Source organism: Haplochromis burtoni, unplaced genomic scaffold (assembly GCF_018398535.1).
Source record: "Haplochromis burtoni strain Fernald_Lab_line unplaced genomic scaffold, NCSU_Asbu1 Contig_587, whole genome shotgun sequence".
NCBI classification, from domain to species: Eukaryota; Metazoa; Chordata; class Actinopteri; order Cichliformes; family Cichlidae; genus Haplochromis; species Haplochromis burtoni.
Window position 1 is genome coordinate 1 of NW_024582948.1, and position 16991 is coordinate 16991.

The window sequence follows — 16991 nt, forward strand, 5'->3', positions numbered from 1 at the left end:
TATGCATGTGACAAATAATAAAGAACCTTGAACCTTGAACCTTCTAATCAGGTTGGAGTCAGGCTGGATCAGCTGAATGTGTTATGTGTAAATACCAGTATTTTTTATTTAGGTGTGGGAAAAATACTCAAGTCTCATTTAGAATTGTTAAAATGAAGGTGGTGAGGAGATGTATGGCCAAAGGTACCATACTCAATTCAAAATACTGGACTTTGTGAGGTCTGTTTAAAGTAGACTAAAAATGAACTGCAGGTTCCTGAGAAGTGGACTGTGGGCACAGAGACACATGGTCATACATATAGTTGCAGCCAGCTTGCAGTCGTTTCAAACAGACTTGCTACTCTAATGTCTGTCTCACTGTAAGTCCTGCCACAGACTGGAACCCATTGTGACCCTGAATGGAATGGGCAGAAGAAAACTGATGTTTTTTTTAAATTGTTCTAGAAATCCGAGCTGTCAGTGTGTCCTTGGATTTTGTGCTATTAATATTAGAGCTAGCAATCTTTCTCACAGAATCCCTACAATAAGCTATTTCCCCTGAGATTACACCAATATTTAGCTGGAGGCCATGACAAACGTGCTGGGTACATGAAAGATGTAAATCAAACCACATCTTAACTCCTCACAGTTAAGGAACACATTCATATTTAACTGAAAGATAAATCAATAATTTTCTGTATATTTGTGATCAATATTTGATTACTGATTCCAAAATGGCCTTTATGGAAATCCTGGTGGGTTTTTTCATTTTACGTCTCTTTTCAGTTTGCCATGGCAGCTCTCCACAGTCAGCATTTGTGTTGTACCTCATTGAGCTCCACTTGTGATAGCAGATGCGCCTTCTAAATGGTGGAACACTGAGTTACTAGTTGTTTTGCAGTTAGTCTAGAAGTTGGGCATCACAGGTTCCATGTTTCCATAGCTTCCATGTCCTCTTCATGTAACCCCTTCCACTGAGATGATCCTAGCAGCGCCCTTGCACAAAGCCCTGCTTCGCCCAATAAAAGTTGCACAAACTAGCACCACTAGCGAACAATGGACTGTGAGATCAGTTTCTTGATCACCAACATGCAACTTGTCATAACCATTGATCAAAAACCACTGATCAGAGACCATTGATCAATGACCATGAGTGCCATTCATGGTCATTGATGGTGACAGATGTGACAGATGTACCCTTAGCCCCCCTCCTCAAATTAAAGGTGGCCTTTCCGGTGTCATGTAAATGGCCTCCTTGACTTCCTGCTCAAACCAGCGTTCCTCCCGGTCCAGGATGTGCATATCCTCATCACTGAAAGAGTGGCCACTGACCTGCAGGTCAGGTGGGTCTGAGTGACCCAGGGTCCTTGAGCAGTGTGGACTCTCATTATTATTGTTATTATTATTATTATTTGTATTTTTGCTGCACTGTGCTGCCATTCTGTGTTCCACATTTGTATGTATACGCAGGCATGTGTGCGTGTGTGTCTGCAGGTGTGGCTGTTTCCTGTAGGCTGGGTGACAGGCACCCGTAGGCCTGGTGGGTGTGGCCCTGCAGGAGAGCTGGCCACACATGAAGACCATGCCACTCACCTGCTGCGGATGAGGTTCATCGGGGGAGCGAAGACTCCATGAGGAGCGTGGAAACAGGAGGGCACCGAGCACAGGGAGTGCAAAGACACTGATTTCTGGGAGCACATGTGGATTTATTGTCCTTTTCTGCACTGTAAATAAACTGTTCACTGCACAGAGTCCAGCGTTTGGGTCCTTCCCCACTTCCCCACGGTCTGCCTCGCTGACATTGACAGGATTTTAAAATTTACAAACTATAGTTACATTTAAAGTTATGAAATACGATTCATTAAACATGTTTGTGGTTGTTACAGTAAAAATAAGCTTTTCTACTTGGATTTTATGTTTTTTGTCTGATTTTAAATCAGTTGTGTTAATACTGTAGTCAAATGAAAACATGACTGTAAATTCAGACACGTGAGGTTGTGCTGAAAAGGATGATACTGTGGAGGTATGTAATAACGACAGGAGAGGTCTCAGTGTCTCACTCCAACTTTATTAACTGACTCTCAGAACTTCACATATAGTAAGCGCCAAAATCTCCACCCCAACACTTCCCTTCAACTTGGGTGTGAGTGGAGCCACCTGGTGGTCCGCCACAATACGAAACAAGGCAAAGAAAATCGTTTTAAAGGTGAAATGTAGAGGAAACATCAGAAGTAGTTAAAAATGGGCAATTATACCCTGGACCCCAGAGGGTTAAACAACTTTTTTAAGTAACACAATAGTTACTTTTCGTAGTAATTAATTACTTTTAGAATCTTGTAATTTAGTTATTAACTCAGTTACTTTTTTGAAGAAGAAGTAATTAGTATCTATAATTAATTACTTTTCCAAACAACTTGCCCAACACTGCTGGTTCTACTGTTGGTGAAGCAGCAGCAGCAGCAGCTAACATGCTGGTTAATTTGACACAGTCCCAGTGTTAAGCGATAAACTCATCACTGTGCTGTATTTATTGTCCCTTTTATTTAAAATTTTCCATGGATTTAACGAGTACACGTGTTTTGAAAACAGAAAGACACCAGCTGGGATTTGAATTTTGCAGCTGACAGGCATTTTAGGACTGCGAGATCATAGCTGTGTGACTCCACACAGCAAAGCAGGAGGCCTGAATGTTCACTCTACGTAAAGCAGCCTGGTGTGAACTAACAGCACAGGCAGACATGTACACTGCTACGACGTGAGTCAGGTACTTGAGTGAGATGTGTCAGAGTGACCGGGTGAGTCATTAAATTTCCTTGCAACCTTGTGAACACCATGCTGACTCCTTCCGTGAAACTGGCATTCCTTACATGACTATCACTCATTAGATTTCAACATTCCAGCATAGGGAGGACGCTGCTGAAATATTACACTTTGTTAGTCAAGCCTTTCTGTCTTATGTCTACAAAGGCACCACTTAAAGCTCTCAGGACAGCACTTGGCTGAGTACAGCACAGAAGGGATTAGTGGTGATTTTCAGAGTTTGCTTGGGTGGATGTTTATTATTCTAAAAAGAGAAGAACAGCATCACTGCGACTACGCAGGCAGGCTTTGGAGACACTTTTCTACAGTAGTTTTTCTGTTTACAAAATCTGCATTGAATAGACTGAGAGCTCAGTGTATGTTGTGGGCTGTAGAGCCCACCAGAGACAGTGTTGCTGTGTTTACCAAAGTATTCCTTCGTTTAACAATGTACGTACGTACGTAGAGGTTTTGCTCTGTCTGATAGTTTGTTTAGGGTTTTTGGCCTCTTCGTCTTCGCTGGGCCTCATTGAGAATTAAAAGCCTTAAAAGTTACCAGATGCAAATTCCAGAGTTGGAATCAACTGCATATGTTTTGTTTGCTTTATTTGTTATGAAGTAATGAGGAAGCAGGCCTCACCACACCAGGAAAATACTTTCCAGTTAATGGTGCATTTTAGCCTCTGAAAATGGAGAACTGCGCATAGAAATGGTTTTCATTCTTTAAAGGTTAATGCAATACTTTTGTTAAACCCTTCATTTACTGTTAAACTGCACTTAAAAAAGGAAAAACAACTACTTTTGGACCTGTCACTATGTTTACTTGATGTAAACACTGACTTGGTTGTTGAGCAGTGAATTTTACAAGACTGGCTGCACCATCACACTGATTTCGTGTTGCATGTGTGCGCTGGTGTTGGTGCTGCAGTGATCAGAAACATGTGTCCGGGCTCTCATTGTTTACAGCAATGCTTTGTTTATTAACCAGTGCTGAGAAGAAGCAAAGCAGATACTCAGACACTTTAACGCAGGAAATCCTAGAAGAAACGACACATGCTTTACCACGTAAAGCTGTTTCCAGTATTTAATCCACATCATCATCGTTTCCTGGACAAAGTGAAATGCACAAAACAATCCTGGAGTAAAACTAACCAAAAAAGACAAATACTTTGTACGCTTGTGGGTTTTTGGAGTAAGTGTGTGTTCCTGCGTACATGTGGAGGAGGGTCCAACGTTTGTCACTCTGGTGCTTACGTGATACCAGAAGGTTTCATGGAAATGACTGCGACTGCTGAACTTTTCCCACATAGTTACTGGCTCCCAGTGAGGCTTTTAGATGATCTGAAATAGGTGAAATCATGGGAAGCATGAATTCCCACAAGCCTATAAAAGAGCTGACTGTTTTCTTCACAGCCACATTCCTTGGCATTTTTCCCTGCTCTGCTCACCCAAGGGACTAATGGATGGAGAGCAAAGGGAAGGTAGAGTCTGTAAAAGTTCTCATAAATGTCTTGTTTTTTGTTGCATTTGTACAACCAACATTAGAACAACAAAGTGATATATTTTTTAGTTTTTTAACAAACTAAAAGCCTCAGTTCTTCCTCACGGTTACTTCAATAGCTTAGTTTCCCCCAAGTTTCCGAAAATATTAAATAATTCATGTTTTTATAGATGAAATATCATCAAATGATAACCATGCATTTATATGCACTTAAATATGCTGACATTTTGTCAGACTTACAGCTGCCAGTCATATTCCAAGATGAAGCTTTGTTGGAATTATAATATACATTATTAACATTTCTACCAATGAACAATCTACATTTCATGTTTCTTGGCAGGATCTCCTTCATCCTGCCAAGAAATCTTCTGTCCTGATGAATCAAGAGCTGGACTGAATCATGTGTACTTGCTGGTTCTTCACCTGTTCCATAGTGAGGAGAAGTATTTGCTGCAATAACATCCAGTCATCCCTAACAGGTTTTTTCAAGCTCAAGTATACTGTAGCAAATGTTTTGGACCTGACTGTGAAATTGGAAGGTGAGAAATTATTCTTACAACATTTCTAAACCTTTAATTTTGTTGGCAGTGACCTTTTCACTGACACAAACATGTGACTTTAAAATATGAACTGAGGCTCTGGGTGAGCTGCAGTGTATTTCATACATGCTGTTTATGGAAATATTTCTTCACTGCTGAGAACTTTAAAAGTGTTTTGGGAAATGTTTCAAAGCGACTGAGCAAAAATTGTAATAATGCATCCTATTTTGTACTGTGTGGTATTTGTATGCATTGCTGCTGAGTGAAACTAGAAAGAAACAAGTTTCCCGGCAACCTAGAAGTTAGTAAAACTGAACCACTCACACAAAGCCTATTAGTTGTCAAGGCAACATGGCATCAAACTGCGTGCACTCACAAAAACACCATTGAACAGACAGACCGTGGAGTGCAGGCGAATTCCTTTCCACAAAGAAGAACTTCATGATAAGACAGGTTAAACGTAAATATAAGCATTCTTTTGCAAAAGTTTGCACACTGCACGATCGCAGTCCAATTCCTGTAAAGGTCGTAAAGGGGATGAATAAGAAGGAAAACAGTTCGGATTGAGCAAATTGTTTCAGAACATCTCCTCCCCCATTCCCCAATGTTGAGGCAAACATGTGGGAAGGATCAGCATACCCCACCCCATTACCCTTGTGTGTGCAGCTGAACGGAAGCGGCACCAATCCTTTTCAGCTCCTTCTGCTCTCTTCAGCTAACAGATCAGGACAGAGAAAGGACACGCTGGTACTAACATGGCAACTGTAAAAACTCTGCTTTGGCTGGGACTCTCTCTGTCTGCCTTCGGCATAACCACTGCAGGTAAAACACACAGCACATGATCGGCAGACAGACAGACAGACAGACAGAGGCGACTGGTGTTAGACATTTTACCTAGACACCAGTGTCATGTCTCGTTTCAGTTTTAGCATATCACATATCAAAGTTTAGTCCTTACAACACAGCAGACTCTACTTCATCTGATAGAGAACACAGACTGAAGAGTTAAGCATCTTACACAGGACTTAAAGTTTCATGCTTGGTATTATGATGCAGTAAAATGTCCAACAATTACAGATGTTCTGAAATATTGCAGAGAATCTGAAAGAAATTTAGAATATTTAGAAAATAGCAGTGGGATGGTCCCGTGGGTTTCTGGTCACATTTGAAAGAAAACTGCTTTTGCATTTTTATTCTTACTCTGATGGCATCTAGCTTTCCATCAAGTTTTGCTCTCACTGACTGCTTATGCAAAATTAAATATTGGTTGTTTGCTAATTTTCTTAAATTAAACAGTGACAAACTGAGCTTCGTCTGGTAGGAACACGTACCGTTGTGTAATAATGTGATATTCATCGCATCACCTCTCCTTCCTGTACTCTGAGATCCTCCTTCTCGCTTACTGTCATTATGCCATCTGCTCATCGGACCCCCTCTGGGCTTCAGAGCTTCGAACCGATTTGCCCCTCATCTTTAGCTCTCCCACCACCATGTTTGAAATATTGATTCTCTCTCAGTCTGAAAACTCTGTTGTACAGACTTTTAATTCTACGACATCTTCCAACTTTTATTTGATCCATACTGTGACTTGTAATTGAATTGCTTGTATCGTAAACTTGAGTGTTTTGAAAGGCGTCTGTGAATAAAACATATTAGTAATGGAGTACTCATTAACCATTCCATGACGGTGCACAGATGTGGGGATTTTCTAAATAAGCTGAACTAAACAAAATCTTCCACTACAGTTTTTAACAGATGCATTCGCTTTATGATTTTATAAAATGTATAACTTTCTGTTATGTAAAACTCTCATTTTTGACCTGTGCCCACCTTTGCTGACTCGCAGACTTTAATTTGGTTCTGATTACGAGTATGAAGATGTTGAGGGAGTTGTCATCATTTTCTCCAGCTTAAATAAATGGTTCATTAAGATCCTTCATTCAATTCAGTTATTGTAAAATAAAAACAAACACAAAAACCCAAAGAAAACAGGAAGCAGGAGTCATGGAAAACTGGAAAATACTGACGATGTTTTATTTTATTCACAGATGTGAACTCAGTCCCTAGAGCACAAGACGTCCACTGGGTGTCTCTGGACTTCACCACACATCTTCGCTGGAGTGTGACGTCCTCTGACTACACATACACTGTCAGGTTCTCACGGTGAGACACACACACACACACACACACACACCAACACTCATCACAAACACAACAAACACACACACACACACACACACACACACACACACACACACACACACACACACACTTTGAACCTCAAAGATGCCTTTAAACTTCGGGTATTTTGAGGCTCTTCCTTCTCAGTTTGTGGAGGAAGTAGAGTTGTTGTTGGGCTTAAACGACCAGTGAGGCTGTTTTCTTTGACCAAGAGAGACCTTCTGAGATGTGCACACCCAGGAACTTGGTGCTGCTTGCCCTCTCCACAGCAGCACCATTGATGGTTTGTGGAGCATACATGGTGTGAGCTCTCCTGAAGTCTACGATGATCTCCTTAGTCTTCTCCACATTCAGGGAAACCACTGTTAACTCCTTTAGTAACTTAACGCCGGTAGTAGGTCTCATCGTTGTCGCTGATGTGACCTACCACAGTTGTGTTGTCTTCAAATTAGATGAAGAGGCTGTGTGATGATGTGCAGTTGTGGGTCAGCAGAGTGAAGAGAAGTGGGCTCAACACATCCTTGGGGAGCAGTGTTGGGAAGGTTACTTTTAAAATTCCACTACAGATTACAGAGTACATTGACCCAAAATGTAGTTTGTAATGTATTCTGTTAAGTTACTCAGTGTGATTATTTGATATATTCTCGTGCTATTTGTCCTACTGCTCTGTGATTTATTACTATTACTGAACGTCTTTTAACAGCTGTTAGAATGTATGAACACATCACTCCAGTTTCAGCAGATGTACACTGGCTCCCTGTCAAATATCGTGTTGATTTTAAGATTACTTACTTTTAAAGTTTTAAATAATATGGCGCCTAGTTATTTAAACAAACTCCTCAACATGTATGACCCCAAAAGAGCACTGAGATCATCTAGCCAGATGCTCTTAGCACAACCGAGGGCTCGTTTGAGATCGGGCCTTCGCAGCAGCAGCGCCCAGACTCTGGAAGAATCTGCCAGAGGAGATTCGTACTGTAGAGTCTATTCAGTCTTTTAAATTGCGTCTTAAAACTCACGTCTTTACTTTGGCTTTTAATTTGGTTCAGTATGAGTACCATCAGGCCTGTTTTATGTTTGTATTGTTAATTCACTGTCTTCTTGTTTATCTGTGTTTCTCTGTTGTTTTCTCTTGTTTTTAGCCGATTGTGAAGCACTTCGGTCAACTCTGTTGTTTTTAAATGTGCTACACAAATACATTTTGAATTTAAATTTGAAGGCTACTCGCCACCGAGCTACCATTGGTTAGTTCATAGACTGCAGACTGTTAGACTTGATGGACAGCATTAACAACCTGCTAGCTGCAAGTGATCACGAGCAGTTCTGAAAGTAACACCAACTAGATTTCTAAATCTTAATATAAAATGAGCAACAGTAGGGGGGACATTAGGTGAGGCTGCACTTTTTGCAGTGATCTTGTATAGAAAATTATTCCTTTATTAGTAATATGTTTTCTTTCTGTCTTCTTTCAGAGCTTCATTAATAGTAATAAATCACACAGCAATAGTACATCGAAGACACTGAAGTGTTTCTTTAGGTTGGAGTCTTTGACGCTGAGAGCAGCTTGGTTGCTGGATGTATTCCATTACCCGTATTCAGCGTTCGTATGCTGGAGGTGTTGCTGCTGACCCGTACTGCCTGCTGTCATAATAATAATAATAATAATAATAATAATAATAATAATAATAATAATAATAATAATAATAATAGATTGCATTTATAAAGCGCTTTTCGGGACCCCTCAAAGCGCTTTACAATGCCACTATTCATTCACTCTCACATTCACACGCTGGTGGAGGCTGTAGCCACAGCTGCCCTGGGGCAGACTGACAGAAGCGAGGCTGCCATATCGAGCCATCGGCCCTTCTGGCCAACACCAGTAGGCGGTAGGTGAAGTGTCTTGCCCAAGGACACAACGACCAAGACTGTCCGAGCCGGGGCAATCTTCCGATTACAAGACGAACACCCAACTCTTGAGCCACGATCGCCTCTTCCTGTCAGGGAATCCAGAAACCAGTTACACAGTGAGGTGCTGATCCCCAGCTGATCCAGTTCATGTCTGAGCTCCTGTGGAATGATCTTGTTGAATGTTGAACTGAAGTCTATGAACAGCATTCTGATACATGAGTCTCTCGTGTCCAGCTGTGTGAGGGCTGAGTGAAGGGCAGTTGAAAATGCATTATCGGTCAAGCAGTTTGACGGGTATACGAACTGAAATGGATCCAGGTGTTTTTTGGTTTCCCACAGTGTGTAAATCACGGCAATCCTCCTGGCACAACAGGGTACACCACGGCTATAAAGTTAGTTGGGCCAGATTTTAAAACCAAGGAATATATCTGGGCCAGATATTGTTTAGCAGCCAGTCAGCAGCAGATCACGATAAGTTTCAAACCAACACAAATGTATTGAAAAAAAGTTGTTTATTATTTTTTCCCTTTTAAATCTTGTGACATTTCACACATGCACACGAAAAAACATATAAATGAGCTATAGCTGAAGAGAGCCTGCGCTAGTAGCAATACTTTTTTTATTCACATTTGAAATTAAAAAATAAAAAATATTTGGACAATTCCCTTTCAAAATAAAGTTCATACTTATGTGACCCAGACACATCTTAAATTCCATTTAACAGAATTCAAAAAGAACAATCAATCCTATCAAAGCTATCAGTGCACAAACCCATAGCAGTAACACATATGAATACAACATTTACTGCTGCACACTGAGGGAATGCAGGTTTGTTTTAAATCAACAGTACACAAGTCTACACTAACCTGACATTTGTTTCTGAACAAGAGCGGCAACGTTTGGCTCGTAAGTGTCAGTGCACCTTTGAAGGCAATAGTGAAGTTTGTTGTCAGTGAGCAACGACAGCTGCTTTTTCTTGAATTCATGTGCAAAAAGCTTCACATGTGGACATTGACCCCTACATACTGAAGGTTACGACTGATACTTTCTTAATGTTAGGGAACTGGTATGTATTGACATTGGTCCAAAGATCCGTTGGTGCAAAACGTCTTCTTCCCCTCGTCAGTGGAAGGGATCACTTCCTTTGCTCTGACGGATAAGTCCCCTTCTGTTAAAACACTAAATGGGTCTCTGGCAAAACTCATCACCTTTCTGCGTAGAGCAAGTCCATCCAATCGACCAGAAAACTTCTCTTTCAACCTCGCAGTGAAATCAGTCATCACATCCATGACTTGTGCCGCAGATGAGATGCTTTTACAGAGCCCTGGAAAATGCAGCAACCGGCCTGTGCTCAAGTCGGTGGTGAAAGGTTCAGCCTGGCTTGGAGTGCATACATCTGTTCCACAAGCTCAGTGTCAGTTTTGCCTCTGCCTTGTAGTCCCACATTAAGGTCATTCATGTTTTGAATATGTCGCTCAGAAAGCAGACACTGGCCATAAAGCTGTTGTCCTCATGCAGTTCAAATGTGTTTCTGCTTTTTTTTTTGCCTGCTGTTGCAGAGGAAAGTTGTGATCTCCTCTTTGAGATCACAGAAATGCTCCAGTGCACTGCCTTTGGACAGCCACCTGAGATCATTGTGCAATAACAGGTCACGGTGCTCAGCAGACATTTCTGAGAGCAGCATGTGGAATAAGCGGTGCTGGAGGCTTAAATCAATTGTAGCCATCACACTGTCCATTGTTGTTTTGAGCTCCATGCTTAGTTTTGCGCACAACACCATCTGCTGCACAATGCAATGAAGGTTTGAGGTGCAACAGCCAAACCACTCACTTTTCCTGCCATGGATGAAGCCCCGTCTGTCACAAGGGGTGGCTGTGGGTCATCTACTCACCGGAAGGGTGGTGGTTCGATCCCAGGCTCCTCCAGTCTACATACCAAATATCCTTGGGCAAGATATTAACCCCATGTTGCCCTCCGATGCATCCATCGGAGTTATACAAGCACTAAAACCTTAGGTAAAGTGCTTGTGTGACTGGGTGAGTGCACAAGTTGTGTAAAGCGCTTTGAGTGCTCAGTGAGAGTGGAAAAGCGCTATATAAGAACCAGCCCATTTACAAGCATACAGACATGCTTCATTACCACTGTCCTCAACAAAAGCTGAAATCTTCTCGCCAGCTGTGTGGTTTATTTGTTGTACTCTGCGTTTCTGCCACAGGCAGGGCTCGTTGGGTTGCTTCTGGGCCTGTGGCCCTTTGAACAGGTTTGGTGTACACCATATTACTCTGTTTGAGCTGTGGGACCAGATCTTTGGGGCGGACCAATTGTTGGCGCAGTATGTTTTGGGGTTTGAAAGCCATAGAGCCACTTGCAGCCCACGTCACCCCTACTTCTGGCCCATATATTGACATGAAGAAATATAACGCAATTTGGCTCTTGAAGTTCCTTTTTTAGGGAGGATTTGTTTGTTGTTCAGTGCAAAGTTAAACTAAGTTCTTTAAAATGCAAGAAATTATTTAATATGAAAGCAATATGAGCAGAGAGTACAAACGTACGTCTGCATTTTTATTTTGTTAAATATGAACAAAATTATAGAAGAATAGAATAGATCTTTATTGTCACTGTTACAAGAACAATGAAACACATTTTGGCATCTCACCATTGGCAGCGTGTAGATTTGCATTCAGATTCTTTTAGTATAGGAGAAGAAGATAAAATAGATTTTAGTGCAATGTAAGGAGCAAATGATAGCAGAAGTGCTGCCACGTCTCCTGGCCAGAGAGAGAGTACCAGTGTGTTTATTTGGTAGTTCAATGAAAGGCTTCGGTTAGTTAAGAGTGAGGGGAAAAACATTTGCAGTTTTACCTTGTTATACAATATTTGAAATAAAAAAAAAAAAATTGGAAATATTTGTGAGTGTTTTCTTGTTTGTTTGGGGTTTTTTGTACTACTTGAACACTAAAGTGGCCCTCCAATGAGATGACAGTGCCCGCAGTGGCCCACAGCTCATTTAAGTTTGAGAGAAAATGCGTCTCAGCCATTCCAATACTCCTGACACATGTGGGACAGCTAACGGTTTCCGCTTAGGCAGCAGTTGTCCCGTGGATTACCTGGTCAATTCTTTACGAGCCTCCCAGCTTTGGTCCTAAATTGACACAACACTGTGTTAGTTTCTAATGAACATCTTTAACAAGATCATACAACTCATGGGGTTCAATGGGAAGTCAAGGTGGCGAGGGAGAGCCAGAGAGCCCCATGAGCTGGGAAGACTAAATGCAGGACACTATTTCAAGTGTCCTGCATCTGTCATCGAGGAAGAACACCTAGAACCTAAAGAAAGAGTTCACACCTACAGGCAGGCAGTCACAGTGATAGAGTGATTCAAATAAATAACTGATTAACCTCGATGTATTGATGCATATATCATGACTATGTGTACAGGAGGAAATATTTGCTTGCCAAAAAACAACACAATCCAGACATGTCAAGCGGAACATTTCAATTGAGTTTTAAAAACTGTTTTCATAAGCGCATGTCAGAATGACAGTAACTGCCGTGTGACTTGCAGTGAAGATGCTGACTGGGAAGAAAGTCCTAATTGTATCCAAATATCAGCATCAGAATGTGACCTGACTCAGTCCCTCAAGGCCTCGGATAGGTAAGAACACTGCCATCACCCTTAAACACATCTGGTAGGTTTACATCGAGCTTACTTTATACTTTTACTTTTGATTTTTTTCTTATTGTCAGCAATATTTGTGCGCTGTGATTTTACTCGAGAAAAGTTATATGTACACTACCAGTCAAACGTTTGGACACACCTTCTCATTTAATTGTTTTTCTTTATCTTTACTTTACAAATTGAAGACATTAAATCATATGAAGCAACATATATGGAATTATGTAGCAAGAAAAAAAACATTGATAAATACCCTGTTGACAGAGCTGCAAACCCTCGGCCTTCTCTCGGTGAGCTTCATGATGTAGTCACCTGAAATGGTTTCGCTTCACAGGTGTGACTTGTCAGAAGTAATTTGTGGAATTTCTTGCCGTTTTTATGGGATTGGGACCATCAGTTGTGTTGTGCAGAAATCAGGTTGGCAGAATGAAGTCAACAAGTTCTCATCATCTCCTCCTTCAAGCCTGTTGGAAAACCATTTCAGGTGACGACCTTACGAAGCTCATCGACAGAATGACAAGCGTGTGCGAAGCAGTAATCAAGGCAAAGGGCAGCTACTTTGAAGAATTTAAAATACATTTTTTGAGTTGTTTCACACTTTGTTTACTACATAACTCTATATGTGTTCATTCATAGTTTTGATGCCTTCAGTGAGAATCTACAATGTAAATAGTCATGAAAATAAAGAAAAATGACTAAATGAGAAGGTGTGTCCAAACGTTTGACTCGTAATGTGTTATATAAGTGCAGATGAATGTGCCTCCAAAGCATATGTATTCTTTGTGTCCCTATTTCACAGGACCTACTTTGCTGATGTTCAAACAGAAATCATGGACATGGACTATGAACTCCCTCACACTCAATCTTCCAGGTTCAATCCCTATAGAGAGAGTAGGTTATATATGACACACACACACACACACACGCACACGCACACGCACACACACACACACACACACACCCTTTGCCTTCACAGCTTAATGCCAACCAAAGCCTGGACCTGATCAGGTTATCCATGCATCCTGATCCCTGTTGTGGCTGAGCCCATAATGTCAAGGCTACCATACCTGCACCAATCAGGCATTCTGCATAATGTTTAGTAGAGCACCCATCCACTCAAAAACTCACTCGCTCTAGTAATGATGTTGTAAACTAACTGAACTGACTTTTAGCGCATGAATAAACCTTTGCAGGCAGTCTCAGCATAACTGTTGGTTGGTCCTGTCCCCAGGTAACATCAGTGCTGTGAGTTTCACTGTGGCGCCATTGGATGACAGAAGAGTAATAGTGAACATCACTGATCCTTTAACCTCCATTTATGATCGTGGGAAGCAGCTCAGCATCAGAGACATTTTCAAAAAAGATCTTAATTATAAGATCCGCTACTACAAGTCTGGAAGCACAGGAAAGGTAATCTGATGTTAACGCTAAAAGTGAAATGAGCTGCAAATTATGTTGTTAAACTGAAAAAATTACACCTTTTTCATGTAATTCTGTTAGTGCTCCACGTTAGGCTTGCTCACACGAAGAATATGGGCTAGCAATGGGCCTTACTATGGGTCCCTCTCTGCTTAGTGTGGTCAGCCCATTCTATAGGCACCCACACAGTGGTTAGTTAGTTAGTTAGTTAGTTAGTTAGTTAGTTAGTTAGTTAGTTAGTTAGTTAGTTAGTAACAAGTTCATCTGGGGCTTTAGATTTAGGGCCTATGGCTAGTTTCATTCAACACTGGTCAGTATTACCAATGTAATTGGACATCTTCTAAAAATCCAGAACTGCAGCTCTAAGAATTTGAAATAAAGAGCAACAATGTGGCATTTGTGTGTGTAGGCTAGCTGTTTTCTGCTGGGCCTGGTCTTACGATCAGTCAAATGAAGACTTGACCCAAACATCCAAATGTCTGCTTGGTAAGTTGGTTAAATGTTTACAGATGAATGACAGTAATCTGTCCTGCTGTTACCCCTTAGAGAGATGAGATATCAAACTCAAGTATGAAAGTGATACCGGGGCTGGATAAAGGAGAGAGTTACTGCTTCATGGTGGCAACGTTCATCAAATCCAGACCCAAAGCCACTCAGCAGGGATCCTGGAGCATGCAGCAGTGCACAGAAAGATCCCAGGACATCCTGCAAGGTACACATATTCTACATGCAACTCTGTAAACTATTTCAGCTTTGGTGAATACATACTGAAATTTGTTATTAGTTGTTTCAATTGCAGCTTCTTCCTCATTAAGTACTCAAGACCAGAGTAATAAACAACCAGTGTATATCAGCATTAGAGGGAGAGTGCTGCCCCCTGCTGGAAATTAAGACACCTTAATTTGGTATTTTGTCAGATTTGATTTGATTCCATTGGCTTCATAGTATCGTGGTTAACACTTGGAGCCTTATGTGAAAAATCAACAGCTCAAGATTAGGAGGAGGCACACCCAGCCTCAGTGGGTCATAAGCTAGTGTACTCCGAGTGCTGTATAAATAGGAGGGCACTGAACATCTGTGCCAAATATGTGGAGTCATCCACTGTGACAACTTTCTCAGACATAAGGGACTGGCTGACAGGATGTGATTTAAGTTTAATGTCACTCAGAATATTGTTGTCACAGAATTCAGTAACTATCATCAACATCTGCAGTCTTAAACAATAAGGAGCATGTAGGTGGTAACACTGATCGTCTACATTTCCTGCGGGGTAGAGCGGGTCATGTAGTAATTAGAAGGTTCAGGGTTTGATCCCTGGCTGCTCCAGCATGCATACCAAACTATCCTCGGGCACGATAATGGACTGATTTATATAAAGTGCTTTTCTACTCTCCCAGACCACTCAAAGTGCCACATTCACTTCTATGCTTTTCAGCACTTCCTAGCTAAGACTCACACACATTCATACTCCAATAGATGCATCGGACAGCAGCTTGGGGTTAGTATCTTGCCCAAGGATACTTGTAGACTGGATGGAACCACCAGCCTTCTGATTAGTATATGACCTGCTCTACCTCCTGAGCTACAGTTGTTCTTGATGCATTCATCTGAGTGTGAATATTAGATAGAAAGCACTTACACAAAGAAAAGAGTGCTTATATGAATGTGTGTGTGTGTGTGTGTGAATGAGGCATGTTGTATAAAGCACTTTGAGTGCTCAGGTAGAACCAGTCTATTTAACAGTGACCCTCGTTCTTTCTGCAGATTTGAGTGTTGGAGCATGGGTTGGTGTAGGCTTCATCATGTTAACAGTCCTCATCGTCATCGTCACGGTGACCGTCCTCTGCTGTCGCCAGAGAAACAAAACTCTGCAAATGTCTCAGTCATCAGCACCAGTGTAAAGTGCTTGGGTTAAGTTTGCTCTCTGAAACCAAGTTTACACTGTATTATGGGTATTATTTCTGTATTTCATATTCAAGTTCTTTATTTAGTTGACACTGAAAGTGAAAGACTTCATCAAGAATTTGGTCTTTCACATTCACCAGTGTTTGTCCTTTCAGGAAAACAGTAACCAAAACCAGTCTGCTACAGCAAAGTCGTGATTTGTGTCTAAATGACTGGATTATTAGAATGTTCATGCCTGAAGTACGGCATCATTTATTAGCTTGTCTTCTGGCGGAACCTGCGTCCAACCCATGCGTTTGCATGGAGCTCATTGGCTGTAGAGTAATTTTCATTAAACAACATTTCTTTTTCTAAAGTAACTGAAATATATCATTAAGTCACAATCACAGTTTATCTGTAATCTTCATTTGTAAAAAATGTTTAAATGGTTCAAGATTATAGAAAAAGCAAACAGTTTGACAAATATTTTGGTAAATGTGCAGCACAGTGGTGGGGTGGTTAGCACCTGGGTCCTGGGTTTAAATCCAGCATCTGGCTGGAGCCTGTCCCTTCACGTCATGTCTGCGTGGGTTCTCTCTGGGTACTCTGGCTTCCTCCCACAGTTTAAAGACATGCAGTTATTGGGGTTAAGTTTGGTGAATCTAAATTGCCCATACGTGTGAATAGTTGTCTGTCTCTCATTTCTCCTTGCAAAACCTTACACCTTGGTTAGGCTCTTGCCCACTGTGACCCTGAAATGGTTAAGTAGAAGAAGATGGACGAACAGCTGGTAATTAAAGCTGTGAAGTTCGTTTTGATGTCATATCTGCATCAGCTTGATGTGCTGTTTTGTCAGGGGTTACTTAGGAAGACTTTCCAACATATTTGTGTGTCTGAGCCAAATCTTTTGCCTTTTTCTTCTTTTTGACTCATTATGTTTCAAATTTGAATGTCCAGGTCTTATAATTCACCACTGGTGGTTAGTGAACACAATGGATTATTTAGCAGCTATTTTCTCACGAGTGGGGGGAGACAAAAGGTCCATGGATTATTCTATTTGTATATAAATAGTGTTAAATAAAAGCTGAAGATTACTTTACTACTT

General features: G+C 41.2%; 1 protein-coding gene across 1 annotated transcript; it reads left to right on the forward strand.

Moving 5' to 3' along the window:
- Window positions 1–5444: 5444 nt before the first annotated feature.
- On the forward strand, window positions 5445–16985 carry LOC102289488 (tissue factor). Its single transcript, XM_042214558.1, has 7 exons — window positions 5445–5640; window positions 6867–6981; window positions 12473–12562; window positions 13383–13474; window positions 13815–13993; window positions 14549–14714; window positions 15767–16985. The coding sequence occupies exons 1-7, from the start codon at window positions 5574–5576 to the stop codon at window positions 15901–15903; spliced, it is 846 nt and encodes a 281-aa protein (XP_042070492.1). The 5' UTR covers window positions 5445–5573; the 3' UTR covers window positions 15904–16985.
- Window positions 16986–16991: the final 6 nt, after the last annotated feature.